This window comes from Arabidopsis thaliana, chromosome 5 (genome assembly GCF_000001735.4).
Source record: "Arabidopsis thaliana chromosome 5, partial sequence".
Classification (NCBI taxonomy): Eukaryota; Viridiplantae; Streptophyta; class Magnoliopsida; order Brassicales; family Brassicaceae; genus Arabidopsis; species Arabidopsis thaliana.
In genome coordinates this window covers 1,228,934-1,250,189 of record NC_003076.8, presented here as the reverse complement: position 1 = coordinate 1,250,189, position 21,256 = coordinate 1,228,934, and the positions used below count along the sequence as shown (strand labels likewise).

At 36.0% G+C, this 21,256-nt stretch overlaps 7 protein-coding genes and 4 long non-coding RNA genes across 17 annotated transcripts; 4 read left to right on the top strand and 7 right to left on the bottom strand.

The window, feature by feature from the left end:
• Nucleotides 1-246: 246 nt before the first annotated feature.
• AT5G04420 (Galactose oxidase/kelch repeat superfamily protein) lies at nucleotides 247-3,586 on the top strand. 3 transcript variants are annotated; one of them, NM_120524.3, is made up of 14 exons: nucleotides 247-434; nucleotides 706-845; nucleotides 939-1,016; nucleotides 1,103-1,234; nucleotides 1,313-1,379; nucleotides 1,457-1,518; nucleotides 1,605-1,744; nucleotides 1,860-1,986; nucleotides 2,063-2,177; nucleotides 2,285-2,373; nucleotides 2,454-2,537; nucleotides 2,617-2,937; nucleotides 3,016-3,075; nucleotides 3,165-3,586. In NM_120524.3, exons 2-14 carry the CDS (start codon nucleotides 735-737, stop codon nucleotides 3,321-3,323), a joined length of 1,545 nt encoding a protein of 514 aa, NP_196062.1. In that variant the 5' UTR covers nucleotides 247-434; nucleotides 706-734; the 3' UTR covers nucleotides 3,324-3,586. The 3 variants fall into 3 exon arrangements, with proteins under 3 accessions (NP_196062.1, NP_001031833.1, NP_001031832.1); NM_001036755.2 differs by having other exon boundaries at nucleotides 352-438; NM_001036756.2 differs by having other exon boundaries at nucleotides 351-845.
• On the bottom strand, nucleotides 3,506-6,506 carry NAC2 (NAC domain containing protein 2). Its single transcript, NM_120523.4, has 6 exons — nucleotides 6,045-6,506; nucleotides 5,651-5,928; nucleotides 5,341-5,532; nucleotides 4,439-5,002; nucleotides 4,244-4,361; nucleotides 3,506-4,159 (listed from the first exon to the last, which is right to left on the bottom strand). The coding sequence occupies exons 1-6, from the start codon at nucleotides 6,208-6,210 to the stop codon at nucleotides 3,774-3,776; spliced, it is 1,704 nt and encodes a 567-aa protein (NP_196061.1). The 5' UTR covers nucleotides 6,211-6,506; the 3' UTR covers nucleotides 3,506-3,773.
• AT5G00965 lies at nucleotides 4,990-5,364 on the top strand. Its single transcript, NR_142465.1, has one exon. It is a non-coding gene; the product is annotated as an other RNA (long non-coding RNA).
• A 325-nt stretch (nucleotides 6,507-6,831) lies between the features above and the next one.
• On the bottom strand, nucleotides 6,832-7,690 carry NAC077 (NAC domain protein; the record flags this gene model as incomplete). The annotated part of the gene is made up of 2 exons (NM_120522.2): nucleotides 7,256-7,690; nucleotides 6,832-7,131 (listed from the first exon to the last, which is right to left on the bottom strand). The coding sequence occupies exons 1-2, from the start codon at nucleotides 7,652-7,654 to the stop codon at nucleotides 6,832-6,834; spliced, it is 699 nt and encodes a 232-aa protein (NP_196060.2). The 5' UTR covers nucleotides 7,655-7,690.
• Nucleotides 7,691-7,815: 125 nt separating this feature from the next.
• Nucleotides 7,816-8,635, bottom strand: AT5G04395 (NAC transcription factor-like protein; the record flags this gene model as incomplete). Its single annotated transcript, NM_001342772.1, has 2 exons — nucleotides 7,816-8,113; nucleotides 8,369-8,635. 2 exons carry the CDS (start codon nucleotides 8,633-8,635, stop codon nucleotides 7,817-7,819), a joined length of 564 nt encoding a protein of 187 aa, NP_001332275.1. The 3' UTR covers nucleotide 7,816.
• A 1,037-nt stretch (nucleotides 8,636-9,672) lies between these two features.
• On the bottom strand, nucleotides 9,673-11,370 carry AT5G04390 (C2H2-type zinc finger family protein). Its single transcript, NM_120521.3, has one exon. The coding sequence runs from the start codon at nucleotides 11,022-11,024 to the stop codon at nucleotides 9,936-9,938; it is 1,089 nt and encodes a 362-aa protein (NP_196059.1). The 5' UTR covers nucleotides 11,025-11,370; the 3' UTR covers nucleotides 9,673-9,935.
• Nucleotides 11,371-13,798: 2,428 nt separating this feature from the next.
• Nucleotides 13,799-15,478, bottom strand: AT5G04380 (S-adenosyl-L-methionine-dependent methyltransferases superfamily protein; the record flags this gene model as incomplete). 3 transcript variants are annotated; one of them, NM_001342771.1, is made up of 5 exons in its annotated part: nucleotides 13,799-14,229; nucleotides 14,316-14,573; nucleotides 14,666-15,058; nucleotides 15,158-15,281; nucleotides 15,377-15,478. In NM_001342771.1, the coding sequence occupies 5 exons, from the start codon at nucleotides 15,412-15,414 to the stop codon at nucleotides 13,873-13,875; spliced, it is 1,170 nt and encodes a 389-aa protein (NP_001330836.1). In that variant the 3' UTR covers nucleotides 13,799-13,872. The 3 variants fall into 3 exon arrangements, with proteins under 3 accessions (NP_001330836.1, NP_001330837.1, NP_001318479.1); NM_001342770.1 differs by having other exon boundaries at nucleotides 14,666-15,281; NM_001342769.1 differs by lacking the exon at nucleotides 15,377-15,478 and having other exon boundaries at nucleotides 13,868-14,208; nucleotides 15,158-15,307.
• Nucleotides 15,479-16,042: 564 nt separating this feature from the next.
• On the bottom strand, nucleotides 16,043-18,581 carry NAMT1 (S-adenosyl-L-methionine-dependent methyltransferases superfamily protein). 3 transcript variants are annotated; one of them, NM_120519.3, is made up of 5 exons: nucleotides 18,126-18,581; nucleotides 17,883-18,015; nucleotides 17,182-17,577; nucleotides 16,817-17,074; nucleotides 16,043-16,667 (listed from the first exon to the last, which is right to left on the bottom strand). In NM_120519.3, the coding sequence occupies exons 1-5, from the start codon at nucleotides 18,161-18,163 to the stop codon at nucleotides 16,302-16,304; spliced, it is 1,191 nt and encodes a 396-aa protein (NP_196057.1). In that variant the 5' UTR covers nucleotides 18,164-18,581; the 3' UTR covers nucleotides 16,043-16,301. The 3 variants fall into 3 exon arrangements, with proteins under 3 accessions (NP_196057.1, NP_001031831.1, NP_001331549.1); NM_001036754.2 differs by having other exon boundaries at nucleotides 18,240-18,493; NM_001342768.1 differs by having other exon boundaries at nucleotides 17,883-18,581.
• A 1,104-nt stretch (nucleotides 18,582-19,685) lies between these two features.
• AT5G00955 lies at nucleotides 19,686-20,291 on the top strand. Its single transcript, NR_142463.1, has one exon. It is a non-coding gene; the product is annotated as an other RNA (long non-coding RNA).
• On the bottom strand, nucleotides 19,727-20,009 carry AT5G00960. Its single transcript, NR_142464.1, has one exon. It is a non-coding gene; the product is annotated as an other RNA (long non-coding RNA).
• Nucleotides 20,292-20,918: 627 nt separating the features above from the next.
• On the top strand, nucleotides 20,919-21,233 carry AT5G00950. Its single transcript, NR_142462.1, has one exon. It is a non-coding gene; the product is annotated as an other RNA (long non-coding RNA).
• The last annotated feature ends 23 nt before the right edge of the window (nucleotides 21,234-21,256 follow it).

Sequence of the window (21,256 nt, the reverse complement as noted above, 5' to 3'; positions counted from 1 at the left end):
ATCAACTCCGTAAAAGTTTTATCTTCTGCTGTTTACACATCAGACCCTTACTTTTCTCTATTTACATAATTCAGATCTTGTAAATTTTCTCCCAGACTCTTCAGTAAATATCAAGTTATGGATCCTGAAACTTTTATTTAACTACAAGTGCTCGGATCTTTTACTATTTACAAGTAAGACTTGTATCTTCTGATAATTATATATATGACGAGGAACAGTTTTCTATTTTCTGAAGTACCCCTAATATTTGGGTACTAAACACAGAAGCACCCATATCCTTTGCTAGTGTACGTAATTGACCCAAACTTTTTAATTAGTATATACACTTGGAGATACGATCTCGCTTCTCACAATCCTTCTCCCTCTCCGGCTCCGAACCATTCACGTTCTCCGGCAGCTCTGGTCATCGCCGCCATTTCGGTTTCTAACTTTATGTTGGTGTTTCTCCTTCCCTTTATTTCTCAGTTATCACTTAATTAGCTTTCGTGAAATCACTTTCAAATTTAGTGTTCAGATCTCTGTATGATTGCAATGTCCCCAACTTTAATTTCGTGATCGTCTCCGAGAAAGACTAGGATCTCATTGTTGGAAAATGAAGGATCGTGATAAGCTCAATTCTGGATTTTAGAAGTCGTTTCTACTTGATTATGGAGTTTATTGTATCCAATTGTTAGATCGAAACTCTTTTGTTCTCAAAAATGGCAGAGTGAAGCTGTGACGTGGTCTCTCTGGTAATGGAAGAGATCAGGAAAGAAATAGATGTCGGTGATTGGCATTCAAATCTAGCTCACGATGAATGGACACCACTCCCTGTTTCTGGCTCTCGAGCATCAGCTCGTTACAAGGTCACTGATTATATCTTTGTCTGTGGTTAAGCATTTGATTAAATTGGAGATAATTTCTCTGAAATCTTTTCGTGTGTTGTCTGGATGACGCAGCATGCGGCAGTGGTTGTTGATGAGAAGCTCTACATTGTTGGTGGAAGCCGGAATGGCCGATACTTATCTGATGTCCAGGTAAATTGTGTGTTTCTTCTTTGTGTCTGTATCTTCCTTTTGTTTTCATGAATCTGTGGTGATTTGAAAAAAACTCAACTTATCAGGTGTTTGATCTTAGAAGTTTGACTTGGTCTAGTTTGAAACTGAAAACTGAATCATCAAGTGCTGATAACATTCAAGAGGATGATGGTAGCAGCTTACGGGAAGCTTTTCCTGCTATTTCAGACCATCGCATGGTAAGTCCTTTCTTAACATGAAGAAGAATTTTGTAATCAATACTCAAAAAAAATGTTAAATTTGAAGCATTTTGGCAGATTAAGTGGGGAAACAAGCTTCTTTTGATCGGGGGACACTCCAAGAAGTCATCAGATAACATGTTAGGTTAGCCGTATCCAGCTTTCCTTCTGATTGGATGCTCTTTCAATTTCTTATTTATGTGTTTGAGTTTTTTCTTACAGTGCGGTTCATTGATTTGGAAACACATTCATGTGGAGTCATTGATGTGTTTGGGAATGTTCCGGTAAGAAAACTGTTATCTAAATTGTTGCTCACTCCATATGTAGCTGTTTTGGATAGTTAAGTTATATTATCTTCCATGTTTTCTAGGCTTCACGTGGTGGACATTCCATTACACTGGTTGGATCCCGAGTTCTTGTTTTTGGTGGGGAAGATAAGAACAGGAGACTGCTGAATGATCTGCATGTTCTTCATCTTGAGACAATGACTTGGGATGTTGTAGAGACAAAGTAAGTTTATGTAAAAGTGCAGGCAGCTAGATCTAGGCCATGCTTATGTTTACTGCACTTCTGTCTACCTCGTCTTACAAGTAAATGCTCTGTATTGTTTTTTTTTGGATGATAGGCAGACACGCCCAGTTCCCAGATTTGATCACACAGCTGCCACACATTCTGATCGCTACCTCTTGATTTTTGGTGGTTGTTCTCATTCGATTTTCTACAGTGATCTTCATATCCTTGACTTGCAAACAGTAAGTAAGCACATTTTATTGGTATTTTTTTTGCCAATTTAGTCATATTCTGATGAATTTACTTTACTCATGGCAGATGGAGTGGTCACAGCCTCATGTTCAGGGAGATGTTGTAACTCCTCGGGCAGGACACGCTGGAATCACCATTGACGAAAACTGGTATATAGTTGGGGGCGGTGATAACAGTACTGGTAAATGCAGTCTCTGCTTTTAGAATTACGTCTTACTCGCTCAACATGCGATTCCAGTTAACACTTTGCATTCATCTCTCCTCGGTAACTCTTTTCTTTCCGTGCAGGTTGTTTAGAGACCCTTGTTCTAAATATGTCAAAGCTGGTTTGGTCTACATCAACCCATGTAGAAGCAAGACATCCACTTGCTAGTGAGGTTGATACTTCCAAAACTAGAACCCAATCGTACATGTTTCTTTTCCGAGTTTTCTTATGTGTTGTATGGTTCAACTGCAGGGTCTCAGTGTATGTTCAGCATCAGTATTTGGAGAGAACATCTTAGTAGCTTTTGGCGGCTATAACGGGAAGTATAACAATGATGTAAGCACATAGCAATAGATTTCAACAAGTCAAATCTTATTGATATGCTTATTTGGGCTGTTGTCTTCTTTTCATCCAGATATTTGTCATGAGGCTAAAACCAGGAGAATCCTCACATCCCAAAATCTTTAAGTCACCAGCAGCCGCTGCAGCTGCAGCCTCTGTCACTGCTGCTTATGCCATAGCCAAGTCAGATAAGTCAGATTATCCTCCACCTGCAAATCCAACTCTCAATGGAAATGGAAACAGTCTTCCTGAGAGAGATATTAGGAACAGAATCGATACCATTAAAGAAGAAAAAAGAGCATTGGAGTCATCTATTGCGGAAACTCAAGTAGAAAACGCGAAGCTCAGGGAAAAGATAGATGAAGTCAATAGTAGCCACACTGAGCTATCTCAAGTACGTAATCTCTATCTGTCAGGTTATCCCTATTTGCGTTCTATGAACATGTTTCACATTCCATAAACATTATCGCAGGAACTCCAATCTGTAGAAGGTCAACTTATTTCAGAACGGTCTAGATGCTTTAAACTCGAGGTTTATAAGCCTCCTCTAACCTTTCAATAGCCTTCTCTTTTTCTAAAATCTCAAACTCAAGTGCGATTTTATCTAATGGCATGTCTCAGGCACAAATAGCAGAATTGCAGAAAGCACTGGAGTCAGGGCAATCCATCGAAGCTGAAGTTGAGATGCTTAGAAGACAGAGGTCAGCGTCTGATGAAGAAGAAGACGGGACTGTGCAAAGGCAAGGCTCTGCTGGTGTGTGGGGTTTGTTTGGAAGGTAAATCCCAAACAGTTTGGCGACACAAATACCTATAAGCTCTGACGAAACAAACATTGGTTTATAATTCCATTTTTTTGAGAATGAGAGATAGAGTGGGGGAAACATGTTCTTCTTTATTTGTTCTCAAAGATTCAAAATCAATTTGTTATGAATGCTTTTTTCCCTCATTTACTAGAGATTTTACAACGAAATATCATTTCACAATGTAACATGTTTAGACCAATGATTCCAACAATAACGGGATCAAATAATAATTGTCATAAGAAAGTTGTTTATGTTCTTATTTCTAGAAACTCAAACTAGAAACCATATAGAGAATTCAAGCTACACCAAACCCTTCGAATAAAAATTTAAATATTGAGCAGCAAAGCACTGCCAAAGTTAAAGGCTATATGATTGGAGAGGTACAAACACCAAAAAAAGTCTTTGAGACGATTCAACTTTGATCCTATTACCGAGCAGACACCATGGTTACTATTTTGAAGCTAACAGAGAGTAGGAGAACCCATAAACACATGAAGACTAACATAGCTCTTGTCGCCGTAATTCCTGTCTTGCTTCCCGAGGCAGTCATCGCATCATCCTGTTGGACTACCCCGAATGAAAGGACTACGTTGAGGTTACCGTTCTTGTCATATGACCAGCCCATACCGCTGTCCGCTGCTAGAGTCATGTTTGATATTCTCATCATACCTGCAGTCACGTGAACTGAACCAGAAGATTGTGCTGCGTGTAGACGCATTGCGTCCTTTGTTTGGAACTGTGAAGCAAATGAAGATGGAGTAGGAATGGCTCCAAGCATGTGGCTCGTCTTTTTGAGAAATGGGTACTTCGGAGCTACATGATTTAGATTCAAAAGAGTCAGAATCAGTCATCATATGACTTGTTTTAAAAGGAATTCCATGAACATCTGAGTGTTACCTGAATCAAAGTCCTTGAAATCTGTATCTTGTTTTGAAGAAGATCCTTCGCCACTTTCCTTTTCCTCCACTGCCTCTTTGCCTCCTGCGACCTCCTTCTCCAATTCTTTAGGGGCAGGCTGTTGATGTAAAGGTGAGTTAAACAGAAGTTTTTCACATATATATAAACTAAGCACGTTGGAAGAACGGGTCTTACTTTCTGGTCAAGGGCTTCTTGGTTGGGAAGAAAATCTTCAGGTCCCATTAATAGAGAATCGTCAAAAGTCAAACCCTCATCATCAAAGAAGCTGAGATAATCTTCGAAGTTAAAATCATCTTGTTGAGCACAGCTGAGATCATTCGTTTCCAGGTACAGACCATCGTTGAGTGGAAGATTGTTATTAGGATCCATGAATGGCTCATCGGGTAAATAGTTATGATCAATAGGAATGTCACTGTAGCATGTATCAGCTACAAACACATTATTGTTGGAAGATTCCAGATTCACCACATTTTCGTCTTGCACACCACAGCCAATTTGTTCCTCTGGAAACAGAGAACAAGGCTGAATGCTACCCTCCCGTATAATAGGCTTCCGATCTTCCTCAAAAGTTTCAATTGGTTGTTCAAAGTACCCACCAGAGTCGACAACATTGTTTCCTGGTTGAATGTAATTTCCAGAGTCTGAGTAATTGCCTGATTCAACATTGTTACTTGATTCCCCATGACAATAGTTAGGTAGAATAGGAACGGCATCATAGACCACCAGATTTTCGGGCTTCTGCAAAAGGAAATCATATTCAGACGCTAACATAAAAGACATGTCATGAATGAATCCAAACCATCAGAAGATGTAAAGATCTATATCATCATCAATATGCCAAGACCTAAAGCTAACTAACATCCATCACTCATCTTAAACCTAAACAGGTATACTATTCCAGCACATAAGCAAAAGGCACCCAAGGCTTGCTAACACGAAAACACTGCATTTATCACTCTTTCGCATTTGCGATATTCCAAGCCATCTTTCTAACCATATAACTAATCACTTTTACACTACACACTAATCACAAAGAGAAATAATTTCTGGAACGGTTGAAGAAAAAGGTAGGCTACCTCGTCAATGTCATCAATATCGACATAAACATCATCATTCAAAGCCAATCCTTCACTGAAAGCATCTTGAGCAGGTACATAAGTCATTCCATCTTCTTCCCACTCCTCCTCAAGATAAGGAGCACCATACTGCTCCCCATTCTTAGGACCCGTACCACTTTTCTGGAATATCCTACATAACACATATGCTTCCTTCTCCACCAACCACCAAAAAGACTCAACAAAGTCAATAACTCTCCATAGACACAAAAGAAAACAACTTTCAGATCAAAAATGGAAAACAAAACAAACCCAATTGCTCAAAACTTACTTGTGGCACACCAGCTTTCTTCAAGTCCTCATCAGAAAGCCGATACTCATGCATAACCCAATTGGTCCTTTCACCACGAGGAGCTCGACCCTTGTGATAAACAAGTGTCTTCTTCATCCCAACGACTCTTGAACCATTACGAATCTCCCGATCTTTCCCAGTCGTCTTCCAATACCCTTTCTCCGTAGCACGATTCGTCTTGGAACCATTACTGTACTTCTTATCCAGCATACTAAAGAAGTACCATTCCAAGTCTCTACTTTTCAGCTTCGACTTATCTATACACACACAAAATCAATCGAATCAATCAGAATTCTAGATCATTCATAATCAAGCTCCATAATTCGATCTAACTAGACAACAAAAAAGAGAGATTGAGAGAAAAAGTTGTAACCTGGTAGATCCCAAGGCTCAGACTTGTATATGTCGGTGACGGAAATAGCATCGAACTTAAAGGGTTTGTTGCAGACCTTACGCTTAAGGTAGTAGCGAACAAGTTCCTCATCCGTCGGGTGAAAACGGAACCCAGGAGCAAGCGACGTCACTGAGCCACGACCCATCAATCGGTGAAAACCAGAACTTGAAGAAAGTAAGGGTTTTTATGGGAGCAAATCGAGTAGAAGAAATACAAGAGATAATCAGATATCTGAAAAATTAGGGTTTTAAAAAAGAATTGGGAAAATTGGAAGAGAGAGAGAGAGATGAATCGATCACGATGGCATTGGAATTAAGCAACCGTGGAAAAGAAAAAAAGATAAAAGAGAAAAAAAGAAAAAGGATTTAAAGCAAAAGAAAGAAATTACGCAGCGAGTACAGGTTTTAAAATCTTCCACGAAGGTGAGAGATTGGATATAAGTTTTCGGTGACGGTGCGGTGATATTTTTATTAGTGACGGTATCTAGTTAGGTGACACGTCAACACCCTAGCTACTGTTTCTGATTCTAGAAGGTTCTAACCAACATGTGGAGGTCGTTAGGAATGCAAGGCAAATCTGTTTTTTCAATCTATTTATTTCGTTGACATAATTATAGGGATCTCTCACTAACTACAAAATAATACTAATGAATTTCAAATACACAATGCCTTTGAAATGATCATAAAATTACTAAATATATACATTTTAAAGTTGTTAATCTTAAGCAAAATTAACTATATACATATAGATCTCATTCATATAATTTTTATTTATGAGGATGATCAATTTTTCTATCCAACGCATCAATTTGCGCTTCAAGAAAGCTTATCTCCATTTCTGCCTTCATACTTTCACGCTCTTGCATCTCTCTGAACACAACTATCTCGTCATTCTCCTTCAGTACCAGATCGTTGATCCTCTTGGTGGCTGGTTCTTGTTCCTTCTCCAGATCATCGATCATATATTTGAGAGGTGATGGAGTTTCTTTGTTGACGACACAAAGAGGCGATGGAGCGTCTTCTTTGAGGTTCAGATCTATGAGTTTCTTTCTCTGCAACTGACTTTCCTACACAAAACAATAACAGCTACATGAGTATTCAACTTGCAATCTCAGTGGACTCTTAACGAAAAAAACAGAGCAAAGAAGCAAAGCAAAGGGTTAAAAAAACAGAGAATGAAGAAGCAAAAACCTGTTGAATCTCGTTGATTTTATTGCCATCCACAACAACTGGTTCTTGCTCCTTCTCCAGATCATCTAACATACCGTTGAGCGCTCTTAATGCAATTCGTTCTGAGATATCGAGCGGCTCAGCGGAAGCAGTACTGTCAATGATTGTTTCTGTGAAGGAACGGTGGTCTTGAGTGGTTTGACTTGAGCTGATTCGGCGCTTGCGTTTGTATTGGATGAGAGGCAATGGAGCTTCTTTGTTGAGGACACAAAGAGGCAATGGACCGTCATCTGGAACATGGATCGCAACTCTTTCACCATTATCATCATCCCACTCTTCTTCCAAGAATGGTGCATATCTGCTCCCTGTATTGTTTTGCTTGAAGAACACTCTACACAATACATACGCATCTATATGCATCCCATAAACACAAGTCACAGATATATAAAGAGTTTATTCCGGAATCATAAGAGATTTGATCAAATCCACTTCTAAGTCAAGAACATTATGTGTAATAAAAAACCAAATAGACTTAAAATGTGGTACCACATGCATGATTTAAGAAGCAAATAGATCATCAACTCAAAAGGATCTTGTAGAGAACATATATCTCACCGGAACGCCTTCGTCATTTTTAGCGAGGTGATACTCATTCATCACCCAATCGGTTCCCAGACCGTTTGGACTACGCCCCCTGTGAAACACAAGAGTCTTCATCGTACCAATGGTCACCTTACCGTCTCCTCCTTGGCGGATTTTCCCGTCTGTTCCAGTGACTTTCCAGTAGCCTTGCTTTGTTGCTCGGCTCATAGAAGTACCAGTGCGAGTCTTCTTATCCAAGGCACTGAAGAAGAACCATTCTTTGTCCCTTGTCTTTAACTTCGAATGCACTGAAACAAAGCAAGAAAACCACTAAGTGTCAAAGACTATATAACACTAACTCAAACTACATTTCTTAAATTACAAGCAACCAATTCGTGAGAAATGCTTTAAAGGTTAATTTTGGATGGAATGATTCACAGTTATACAACCTAAGAATAGCAAAAGCACCGGCCAAGAAATCCAGAAGCCATTGAGTTAAAACCCTTCTCGAAGAGTTATCACTTACACAAACTTGAAGAACACGAAATCTACCACATAACGGAAATCTAAAGCCAAGAAACAGAGGAAGATTATAACTGCTAAGTCCCAGGGCTCGAGCTTGCAAATATCTACTTCTCCAATCTCATCGTATCGCATGGGTTTTCCCTGAACCTTCTTCTTCAAGTAATAGCTAATGAGTTCTTCATCGGATGGATGAAATCGGAAGCCAGGAGGGAGCGATGTCTCCGCCGCAGCATTACCCATAGCAGTCGCCGGCGCCGGTAAAGCTCCACCAGCTTTCTTGGAGTCGCGAGCCATTAACGAAAAGACGTACTTATTCTTGTATCACCTTTCCAAATCTCTCTCTCGATTTGACGGAGGAGAAAGAACAAAATGAAAAGCCCAAGAAATGAGTACCTTAGAACGCAAGCAAAATTTGATCTATTTCACAGACTTTAAAACGACTACATTTCGAATTTGGATTTTACGTTTCTTGTCGTTTTGTGCAGTTAATTTTTTTTGTTTTTGGGGTGCAACGTTGTTTTTGTAGTAAATAAAACACTATTAACGGTTAAAAAAATTAGACTAGTCTGTAGTTTAGGAGGGTAAATCAATATTAATTGGGCCATATCCTAAGTTTAGAGGCCCATATTGTTCGTTGGCATCTTTTGTAATAGTCCCGTTTTTAAAACGATTACTTTTTCTTAGTTTCCGATTATCAAATTCAACCCGAACCATTTAGACTAGTAAAAACGCAAAACAGCGTGCAATCTTCACTCTGAATAGTATTCAGTGAATACCAAACAACAATCACTTTTGATCTAGAAAAGCAAATACGGTCTTGACGTTGAAGTGAAAAAAATAAGCTAGATTCAGATTTGAAGTGTCTGTATATTGTTTTACATATTTTTCTCAAGAATTGAAAGTGTTGGTTCCATATAGATTGAAAATCAACTGATATAGTTTTGTCTTGTGACCGTGAGTCTATTCTTACAAGGAAAATTATATAAATTCAAAGGATTTAAAATAAAATAAATTTGTCTTTCAGTGGAGATCCTGGAATCAAGGAAAAACATTCATTGCAAGTAAACAGAATGTGAATATATATGACAACATTATTGGGGGAAAAAATCATTAGTGAGGAAAAAAAAGCGCATATAATCAAACACATATATAGATATAGTAATAGAAATCTTGATTTTCCCCAGTTCTCTCACTCTCAATTTAATATTTTTTCCCCTCAATGTAAACCTTATTGTCAACAGAAAAGAGAACTTTTTCTTTAAAAGATCGTCACGCCCTTTTCATGAACTTTACTTTTTCTTTGGGGAGGAAAAAAAAAAATTGTCAAGAATAAAATAACGTGACGTAAATTTATATACAATTTTCTTTGTATAACAACAAATCGAAACTAGCAAAGAGCTTAACTTTTTATATTTCTGTAAAAATGACACAAAAAAAAAGAAAGAATCTCGCAAGTCTTGAACAAGCAAAGAATTGGTTAGACAAAAAAAAACACGTTTAATCTGATAGAGAAACAATGAATGATCAATCTGAGAGCAAACCAAAAATTAAAAAATGTTTTTTTTGGGTTAAATAATACGATGTAATAATAAATTCAGTAGTGGCAATCCACCAAAGTAGGAGCAGACAAGACAAGAGACTTTGGTTCTTCTCTTTGCTTCTTCTGTTGATGTTCTTGTTCGTGATTTTGCTTTGAAGCAAAGCTGAATCCGTTGACCCGATTCTCATCTTCCGGTGCTGGTAGATTCAGATCCAAATCCAGTGACACGACCGTCCTAGCTTTCTTTTTCGCTGGCATCGCCAGATGATCCTGATGACCGTCCGATATTTGATCGAACGACATCGAAGACAGTGATAGCTCCGTGTTGGCCGCAGCCGTGGCCACCGTCACGGTGGGGGCTATCACCGCCGGAACAACCACAGCTCCTCTATGCCGTCTCATGTGGCCACCTAAGGCTTGTCCGGACGTAAACTCGGCTCCACAGATTCCACATTCATGAACCTTATTTTTACTTGCCTTACCGTACACGACAAGTGATCTACTGTTATTGTTCTTGAAAACAGTTGTGGTTGTGTGTACAAGTGAAACGGCGTCGTTTGCATACGTGTTCTTCTTGAGGTCAAGGTTGGAGTAAAAAGAGGCGGCTTTAGGTTTCTTGTGGCTAGCTCTGTGGCCACCTAAAGCCTGAAAAGAAGGGAAGGTCCGGTCACATGTCTTGCACTGATAAACGTAGTAACCGGCTTTTCCACCACTGTTAGAAGAAGAAGTTTCTAGAAACCTCCTGCTGGTAAATCTATACGTGTTGTTGTTGTTGCTGTTTGGTAAGTGGTGATTGTTGTGGGGAAGAGAGTGTCCTTGGGCAAGGAGTATCAAACAATTGGCTATGTCTTGATCTTCCTCGTCTTCTGCTGCCTTCAATGTGTGATTGTTTTGGGAGGACCAAGAGGCTGATGAAGATGAAGATGTGATCACACCATCCTTTTTGTGGTTGCCCTCATCATTTCCTAAAGCATTGTCCTTGGAATCAAGATCAGTGTATTCTTCTTCCATGTTGTTTTCCGGGGTAGAAACTATAGGAGGGGAGATAGAGAAAGGAATAGGAGATTGTGGACGTTGTCGCTTCGTCCGCTTCCCTTTAAGGATCAAAGATTGCTCCTTTGTGGCCTCTTCGAACGCTTCCATTAGCAAGAGATTCAAGATCAAAGATGAAGATCGGATCAGGAGAAGAGGATTTGTGTTGTTGATTATGAATAAGTTAAGGATGAGAGATCCGCATATATAGTAATGTGTTAAGAGGAAGATGTGTGTGGGATGGAGAGAGATGTGTGGAGAGATAGATACATAAATAGTGAGTGATTTAGGAAGAGAGGAGTCAAAGAGGTACACCACACATATAGAACAAAAATATATGAGAGAGTGTGTGAATATGTTTGGACTTGTCCTTTTGTAGCCTCTTAAATTTTAGTACTTCTGTTATTGTCTCTCTTCTACCATTTGCCCAACTTGGCAAACTAATCACATTACAATCAGATAAAGAGAGAGAAAGAGTGTGTGTAACAATTTCCAACAAAAAATGTACAATTTTAGACAATTTCTATACAAATATTTGTTTGTTCCACTCATTATCCCGTTTTTTTACTCTGTATAACTATTTCTTCGGGGTGTGATCACATGTAAAATAGTGTCTTTAGTTTTTCTTGTTCAATTTAGTTTTTAGATTGATGAGTAAAATTTAACCAATTCTAGGCATATATTGACCACTTCAAAATAGAAATTAAAAGATAGATTTTTTTTTGTTCAAACACAAACGTATTTCTAATTATATGATTCAACACTATATTTTTAGTTCCTATTTTATTTATCTGAATGTTATTAGTTTTGTAATTTTAGTTGATTAAACTATTCTATTTTTTTTTTTAAATCTAAACATGTTCGCATCTACTATAAACTCCTACAAAAACTAAACCAAACGAAAATGATATCTAATCACATATTGTTTTTTTCTAGTTATATACATTATTTTGTATACGAATTTTGTTAATCATCGATTATTTTGATTGCTTTAGACTGTTAAGTGATGCTTATTTTATGAATGAAGAAAAAGAAAGGTGAAAAACGGAAGTAGAGGTTAAGAGAAAGGTTTGGACTTTGGAGTAATGATAAGTGCAAATGCAAGCCTGTCTCTCACGGAATCTACGGCTCTCCCTTCTCCTCTCTCTCTACCATTACTCCACTCCATCTTCATCTTTTCTATATTTTATTTATTTGTTTACCATATTTCTACGTATACGTATACGTAAATATATGTATATATTGAAAGAAGAAGAAAAACGTATTGCTTTTAGTTATCTAGAATTGTGTAAAATTGACTCTAAAAACTCAAGTCCAACTAATTTGTCTTAACGCTACGACGATAAGACTTCAAGCAAGACTTGAGACAATAATACAAGTAGTCGCAAAGTAGTATATATAAAATTTATTACTTATCTGTAATCATATTCCAAATTTCATTAAGAGAATCTTTCACCATAACATTGAAAATAAACACATTTAGTTATGGAATATGAAGTTATAAAATATTAAAATAGACAGATTAATACAAAGTTATGTTATAAATAAACACACGTTGGCGTGTGTAATGTGCAGATGGAACTATATACATTATAACAGATTCCGTTAATGGATGCATGATGTGAAGAGCACCCATTCCACGTCAAGAATATTACTAAGTACCAAGCAATCAACAAGAGCAGCTCATCGTATCTTCAAGAGTTATATTACCTATTTTTATTTATTTCGAGTATATATTATCCGATTATATCAACATTTAAATGATCCTCAACAATTGTCCTCCATCTCCGTAGATTTTCATTCACATTGAACAACAGAAGATGGAAAATTTATGATGGAAAATGTGATTCTTTTTGTGTTGTATACATAGTATTTGAAAATTGTCCTACAAAAACTCTAAATGTATTTGAAAATTTATGATGGAAAATGTGATTCTTTTTGTGTTGTATACATAGTTTAAATTGACGCCAACAAATCTACATATATAATAGAAAGTCTACTCTCCCTCTGTTGGGAGGCTTGGTTAGTAGCTAAATAATTGGCTAACGGAAAAGAGCGTGACTAGTTATTGCTTAATCCCAATGATGAGGGAAGAGTATACCGACTAGATAACATGGACTGCATGTAATCATTATATTATATTAGCTATATATATATAACTACTAATTATATAAATTTACTTTCATAAATTATTTTCTTTTCGTCTATAACTCACACACACACTTACGGATTTAATAAAGCTCGAGTTACATCATACCAACAATAGTAATATATCACATTATTACAAGCTCCGGTTGGTATCAATTAATGTATTTTATATAACATATGAACTGAATTCTTTTCTTTAATTATTTCGTGACAATTTTGTAACGTAATTTGATTTTGGTTTGATTGTATGTTGTTGATTAATAGAGCGAGAGAGGGTGGTGCCGTGGTGGGAGCGTTAAGGAGCACAAGTCGGCTCTCTGACCATTATCGAGTGTGAGTCTCTTCTTCTTAATAGTATTTGTGTCTATTTCATGGTCGCACGTTCCTTTAGTACGACCACACACAATTGTTTTAAGCACACCACTCTTTTCTATAACAGTTTCGATTTGTATTCGATTTTAAATCAAATATATCTTTAGTTTTCAAATAAATGGAGGTTTTAGCTATAGATAAGTTTATAATTTTTGCTTTGATTCAAATTCGAATTCAGTTTTTCGGATATACAAATAATGAGTCCATTTTAACATATGTTTGATTTTTGGATAGAATATTATTTCATAAATATTATATAAATGCATAGTTCACATTAACAGAATCAAACAACAATATATATGTTGGAAAAATTCAACAAGATGTTTAACAAAAAAACAAAAAATACTACACGATATGAGTCATATGACAATTCGATGAGTATTAATTTTGAAGGAAACTTTGCATCACACACTAATCAATCATTAATCCATGGTAAAAGTTATTTCCGAACCAGTGAAACTATTAGAGTTACACTCGTTTTTACCCTGCAGCTAGCATGCTGAGACACATGATGTGCATACTTGTGAAACAATGCATCGATAATGTCATCTCCAAAGTGAGCTACGAGCATTGTTTCAGTCACCGCTCGTATACAACTAGCTTCTTTTTGCCCTGCTTTAGCTTTGTGTGATTGTAAGCTACATTTCTCCTTACTATGGCCGAGATCAAATTCATGCATCTCCAAGTCATTTATTTGGAAGGATCCCTCATTTCTTATAATCTCCTTCACTTCTTCCTCATTCGGATCATAAAATGGCATTTTGAACGAATATACCTTTGACGCACTCAAAAGACCCTATGTAAGTAGATAACAAAAGACAAAATATTTGAAACCATCGGTTAACATATTCAAAGTTCTATATATATGTAATAATTTGATACCTCGAAGACTAAGTCACGGAGAGAATTGGATAACAATGTCCAACAATGACAACAATCCCTATACAATGGATTATCTAGAGTGTTTCTGCCGATTAGTGTGAGAACCATACGTCCATTATGTACCATCTCTTCAGAACGCATTCTTAGAAATGTTGTAAAATCTCTTTTGAATTGATTCAAGTAAGCCTTGTATTCACTTAGAGGACTTGAACTTGTTATGTACACACTCATCTTGTTCTTCTCCAATCCATCGGGAACCTTACAAGTTCATAATAACATCATTAATTATAGGCTTTTTGCTTGTAAGGAAATTCAAATAAGTGAAAAATGAAAGAAAGTATATGTAAGACCTTAGAGAGGAAATGAATACTGTAAATTGAATATATGAAATGGAGACTCTTGCGAGGGAAGAGCCTCGAGTAAAAGGAACCAGGGACTCCAGAGACGAAGCACGATCCGTTGCTTGTGAGTTTCTTGTTGAAGAAAGTTATGAACTTGAACGTTGTGTTGAAATCGTTAGTAGGGAGATCATTCAAACAACAATCTATCTCCGGCCGGCTTTGGTTCCATTTTTGACACAATACATTGATTGTGTTGACGATCTCAGACATGGCCAAAAACGTGTTTTGTCCTGAAGAACAACCTAAATCGGCTACCTTAATGCATTTAGGAAAGTCCAAGTTTGTCAACATTTCCTCTGTGTTTTTAACTAAGATCGGATTGGTTATTGATAAAACTCTTTTCTGAAAACATAGATAAAACACATGTTAAGAAATGATACTTTAATTTGTGTATGCATGTCTTATAGAAACATATACTATATGTAGAGAAGAAGAAAGAACCTGAAGAAGAGACTTGGTGGTGTAACTGTTGTCTACATCTCCACCATTCATACATAGAGCACCCACAAAAGGATATTTACTACTTCTCTCTTCATCCACTTTATACTCACTTTTACAATCACACCTGCATAATATTAAACACAGAGACATACATCTATGTAATACACATTCGTATAATATTCTATATGCTTTGTTGATGAATTGGAGAGAACAAAAAACCTTGAGTAAGGATTGGTGACTTTTATTTCTTGAACCATTGTTATATTTCAAGAAAATAAATTAAACTGATTTATGTTGAAGGAGGCTGCATGCACTTCGAAGCCTTCATTGTATACATCTGGAAACTTCATCATTTATGAATTTGAAGTCTTATTTGGGACCAAAATAATATGTGGTTTAGGTCACGACTGATGGCAAAGGAAAAGGAAAACAAATGTATGTTGTCTTTCGTTCTTTATATCTTCTTTTTGTCTCATATGGTCCATGCCTCATCATTCACATATAAATCTATTATCTGAAAGAAAAAAGGGAATTGCTAATTTCTACGTACATGTACCAATTGATTTCATCCAACTAAATGAAATCATACAGTAAACGTTTTTAAAACATTTTTTAAAAATCAATGTTTTTTTGTCCTTAAACTTCTTTGTAGAAATGATGTGGTGAGTATTAGCATGAAAACTTGATTTCATTTTACAAGTGTATATTTGATTTCATCTAAGAGAAGTCGTCACTATAAAGCTCATGATTTTTGAAAAAAATAATGGTGTAACAAGTAAGTTAAAATAATAGTAGATTTTAAAATCGATGTCACAATTCAACTCAAATTTTCAACAATTCATCATCGTAAGAGAATTTTAAAGCGTGACTGAAGTATAACAATTTACTAAATAACGGATGATTTATTGGAAAGTGATTTCAAATACTGTGTGAATAAATTAAAAAAACATGAAAAAAATTCTAATACAAATTCCGATAGCTAGTACCACTTGAGAAATTCCAATAGCCAGTACCACAACCCTAATACAAATCACTAGACCACTTGTAATATAATCGCATCAATCTCTATGTTCTTTTCCAAATTTTAATATGTAACATAAACTTGAAAAAAGAATTACTCCACACTAATCGCCAAGATTAAACTTTAGGACATGAGGAAAGTTTTTTTCTTAGTCAGTGAAACGACTATGCTGACGGTCGTTTTGTTCCTGCAACTAACATGTTGAGACACATGACATGCAAACTTGTTAAACAATATGTTGATAATGGCATCTCCAAAGTGAGCCGCAAGCAGTGGTTCACTCACCGCTCTGATGTAATTAGCTTCATTTTGCCCTGATTTACTTCTCTTTGACTCGTCTTGGTTACAATGGCCAAGATCATATCCATGTGTCTCCAAGTCTCTGATTTCAAAGGAACCTTCTTTCTGTACCATCTCCTTTATTTCTTTTTCGTTGGGGTCATAAAACGGTAAGTAGAATGAATCTACCTTTGATGCACTCACAAGGCCCTATACAATAAAATATGATGACCAAATTGTTAGGATTTCACATCGGAAATATGAAGAAAACCAACACTAACATAGAGCATTTCACAGTTGAAACTCCTTAACATATATTGATTATGTTAACAAAAAAATGTTTTGATTTATATACATACCTCGGCGACTAGGTCACGAAGAGATTTGGATAATAATGTCCAAAAGTGACAACAATCTCTATGCAATGGATTATCAATAGTGTTTCGACCAATGAAAGTGAGAACCATGCGTCCATTAGAAACCATCTCTTCAGAACGCAGTTTAAGGAATGTCGCAAAATCTCTTTGGAATTGATTTAAGTAAGCCTTGTATGTGCTTAGAGGACTTGAATTTGTGATGTACACACTCATCTTATTCTTCTCAAGCCCTTCAGGAACCTTACAATCAAATAGTTTTAGCATTATATATAGCAATTTTAAAATCATCAAATTAATCAATTTCTATACATAGAATGTTATAAATAAAGTCTCAACACTTATCATACCTTAGAGAGCCAATGGAGACCATAAGAGGAATGTACGAAATGAAGACTCCTCCGAGGGAAGAGCCTCGAGTAGAAAGAACCGGGGACTCCATAGACAAAGTATGATTCTTTGCTCGTGATGTTCATCCCATTGAAGAATTGTATGAATTTGAACGTTGTGTTAAAATCGTTACTAGGGAGATCATTTAGACAACAATCTATTTCTGGTGGGTTTTGGTTCCTCTGTTGACAAAACACATTGATTGTATTGATAATTTCAGACATTGCCAAGAACGTATTCTGTCCTGATGAACAGCCCAAATCAGCTACTTTAATGTATGTAGGAAAGTTTAAGTTTATCATCAGGTCCTTTGTGTTCTTAACCAATACCGGTTTAGCCTTTGATAACACTCTTCTCTGAAAACACAAAAATATAAAAAGAAACAAATTAACAACTTGTTAGTTCAGTAGAGAACCACTGTAATGTAAACTCAATCAAATTAACTAAATTAATTATTTTTGTTTTTAACTCGTTGTATCCAAAATCGCACCAAAACAAACTGATGAACCAATTTGGTTCTACAAAAGAAAATTCGGTTTCAGTTTAATCATGGATTCAACAAACCGAAAAAAACCAAAACAACAAAATAACTAATGTGACTCTAAATTTCGGCATGGATAAGTCTTATAAAAATGAAAGAAATATATATAAAAAAAAATACCTGAAGAAGAGAATTGCTGGAGTAACTATTGTATCCATCTCCTCCACGCATACACAGTGGACTCACAAAGGAGTATTTACTAATTCTTTCTTCATCGCCGTTTTTCCTCTCATTTTCACTCTTACCATTACATCTGCATGCATCACATAAACAAATACGTATACAATCATACCAATATGAATACATCTATGTCAAATTCACATATACAACTATATGATGTGAAGATGAATTGGTGAGAAGAACCTTAAGGTAGTTGTGGAATCGGTGAATCTTGAATCCATTTCTCCACTATTTGAAGACAAAAAATTTCTAAAACGAGAATTATTATAATATGGGTATGTTGTTTAGGGAGGCTACCTCTTAGTCGTTTTATTTATAGAGGTGGGACTGGGACATATCTTGAACGTGAAACACGCCGAGTTGTTGCGATACACAGTTCCACATTCAATCATACCCAATCTTGCAATCTTTCCAGAGATTAATATAATTTAAAAAAATTCAAATAAATAAATAAGCAAAAAATGGATATAGTGGCAAATTAGAATAACGAGTGTTTCTATATAAGAGAAAACTTAGTGTAGTGTTTTTTTTTTTTACGATGAGTTTTTTATGATGATTTCAAAGTTCATATCGTATCTCTATTCATAGATAGAGAATCAAAACACTATGTAAAGTGAGTGACATTGGTCGTAAAGTAGGATAATATAGTGAAGATCATGAAGAATAAGTACGACACCCCATGATATTCTCAAACAACCATGATATTCTCGATAATATTAAACGAAAAGTTGGAAAGAAAAATATGTTGAAGACACGTGTTTGAAAACTCGACCTTTTCTTTAATATGTTGTATCTTCTTTTTAGAAATCTGAAAGAAACAGAGAGTAGAAGATGGACTACGCGGCACATCAAAGGAGTACGTGGCATTATATTATTTTTAGTTCTTAGTTAATAAAAGAAGTTTTGTTCAAAACAAAATTAAATAAACGTTAATAAAAGAGGTAGACAAATTATTTTAGTGATATATATTAAATATGTAGGAAGATTTTTGTCACTGTGTAGAATAAACTTGAATATGTTTGTCATTGTGTAGAATAAACTTAATTATTGGACGAACTTTCGTATATTTGTGACATTTTTCAATGCCGTTACGTCTTGTTTCACACGACAACACCACTAGCACTTACTGGAACAGAACCAACATGCACAAAAGTGATATCCAAGCCATGTTTGGTGTTTTTGACGTCGCACACGGCTTAATATCCGTACTCCATAATACAAATTATTTCCGAATCAATGAAACGACTAAAGTGACCGGCGTTTTGTTCCCGCAGCTAGCATGCTGAGACACGTTATCACGTATACTTGTCACTGGATAATAATGTCGCCCAATGACAACAATCCCTATTGGATAATAATGTCGCCCAATATCAACAATACATACTTAAATTTAACTTTCTTGCTTAATAGTGTTGAATAAATGTTTCTCTTTGAGATCTGATATCAACTCGACAACCTTTTCTACAAATACATATGCAATGTATAATTTAAGTTTTAAAAATAAATTATTAAACTCACGCATTGCGTGGATCATTTTATAGTATTATAGATGGACCAAGCTAAATATTTAGAAGACTGTAAAAGATTTTGGCAAATAATCGCAACAAACAAATCAACATAAGAATATTCCACTGAGATTGACCAATAAAAAAAACAATTATGTCTAAAACTGGAGATATAGTAAAATTTATTAATAAGAAACAATATTCATCGGAAAAAACCTCGTAAAATATGTTTAGGATCGGAGTTCTCTTAAGATTCTAGATCATCAACTTGTCATTGCCAGACCACCATCATCATGGAGGCTTGATTCTCGTGTTCTTCATCCGGTTCTCGGCCATTTTGAGAGTGTCACTTTGCCTCTTCTCTTCCTTGGCTCGTTTCAAATTCTCTTTCATTTCCCTCTCCTTTCGAGTTTTCGGGTTGTCACCAGCAAGAGCCGCAGTCACATTTTCTTTGAAAAGTTTCTGGAGATCCCGCTGAAACCCTTCATAAGCATGAAAGCTGCAGTACTCTTCCTTGTTCACCTTCCTGTACATAACTTTCTTCGCAAGAGCAAGTCACTAGCTTCTTTCTTGCGAGCAAGGCAAGTTCAGCTTCTTCAGCTCCAGTTGGTGCTTTAGCAGCCATACTTTTCTTCTTATTCCCGCTAGAAGCTTCTTTTTTTCTTGTCGGCAGTTTTTTTCTTTTTTAAGACTTACAACATGGGAAAAAGAAGAGAGACTGTCAAATCTACTAAAGACCAAGGGAAATTAGCAGAGCTGATGAATGATAATTTAGAGATAAGATGGTAAAGTGAACCTTAGGAAGATCAGAAGATTTAGCATCAGGATGATGAGAGGATTTGACCTTACATGATGAGAGGATATTACATTGGTACGTAGGTTTTAGAAAATAATGTTAATGTTAATGTACTATAATAGAAGTAAATTTTGAAACGAGAGTCAACATAAAACAACATAACACATCGTAAGAGCTATATGCGCAGTTGATTCAAAGGCAAAAAAAATGAGCTATGCAAATATAAGAGCTATATGCAAACAATAGGCAGTTTGTTCACAATTTGTACAGAGAGAAAACGACCAAAATCTACATAATTGTTAGAAATGATTAATCTGAGACCAAGTGTACAAATGGCTATGTTCTCAAATGAACGCTAATAATGAAATGATGTAGAAGAGCATCTTTGCAACCATATTAAAAAGAACTCGGATCACCAATTTTTTTGTCCGCCTAAACCGCTTAGACAGTCTAAAGCGTCTATGCCTATTTTGCTTGGATATCTACGGCATTTTTAACGAAATTTAAATATTTCATGGATATTCATACAATGTAGTAATATCCAATAAAAAAAAATATATATATATATATATAACAAAGTTTGCTGTAAAAAATATTTTATCATTTATTCATGTATATATATTTGTATTATATTATATAGTACGAATGTGTAAATCTCATTTTGCTCTCTTGTACTAACCGCTCTTTTGTTTGAACATCCACGACTTCGAACCGCTCTTGGTTTTCCTCATGTACGGTAGAGCTCTAAGCCAATACTGTAATGTCAATTCTGTAATGCAACCAATGTTGCACACTTATGAGGGGCAGTTTTTAGTATGTGACCAAAATTGGGTATCTCCGGTTTAGCCCAATCGGACTTTTGGTTGTTTCTTTTTTGCGCTGTCAAAATAGCCAATCCGAAATGTTTTGATTTAAACCATTGATTGGAGTCAAAACCAAAACGTGATACGTATATAAGAAAAAACGTGTCCATTCCAATTTCCACCGAAACCCTAAACTCTCAGTTATCGATA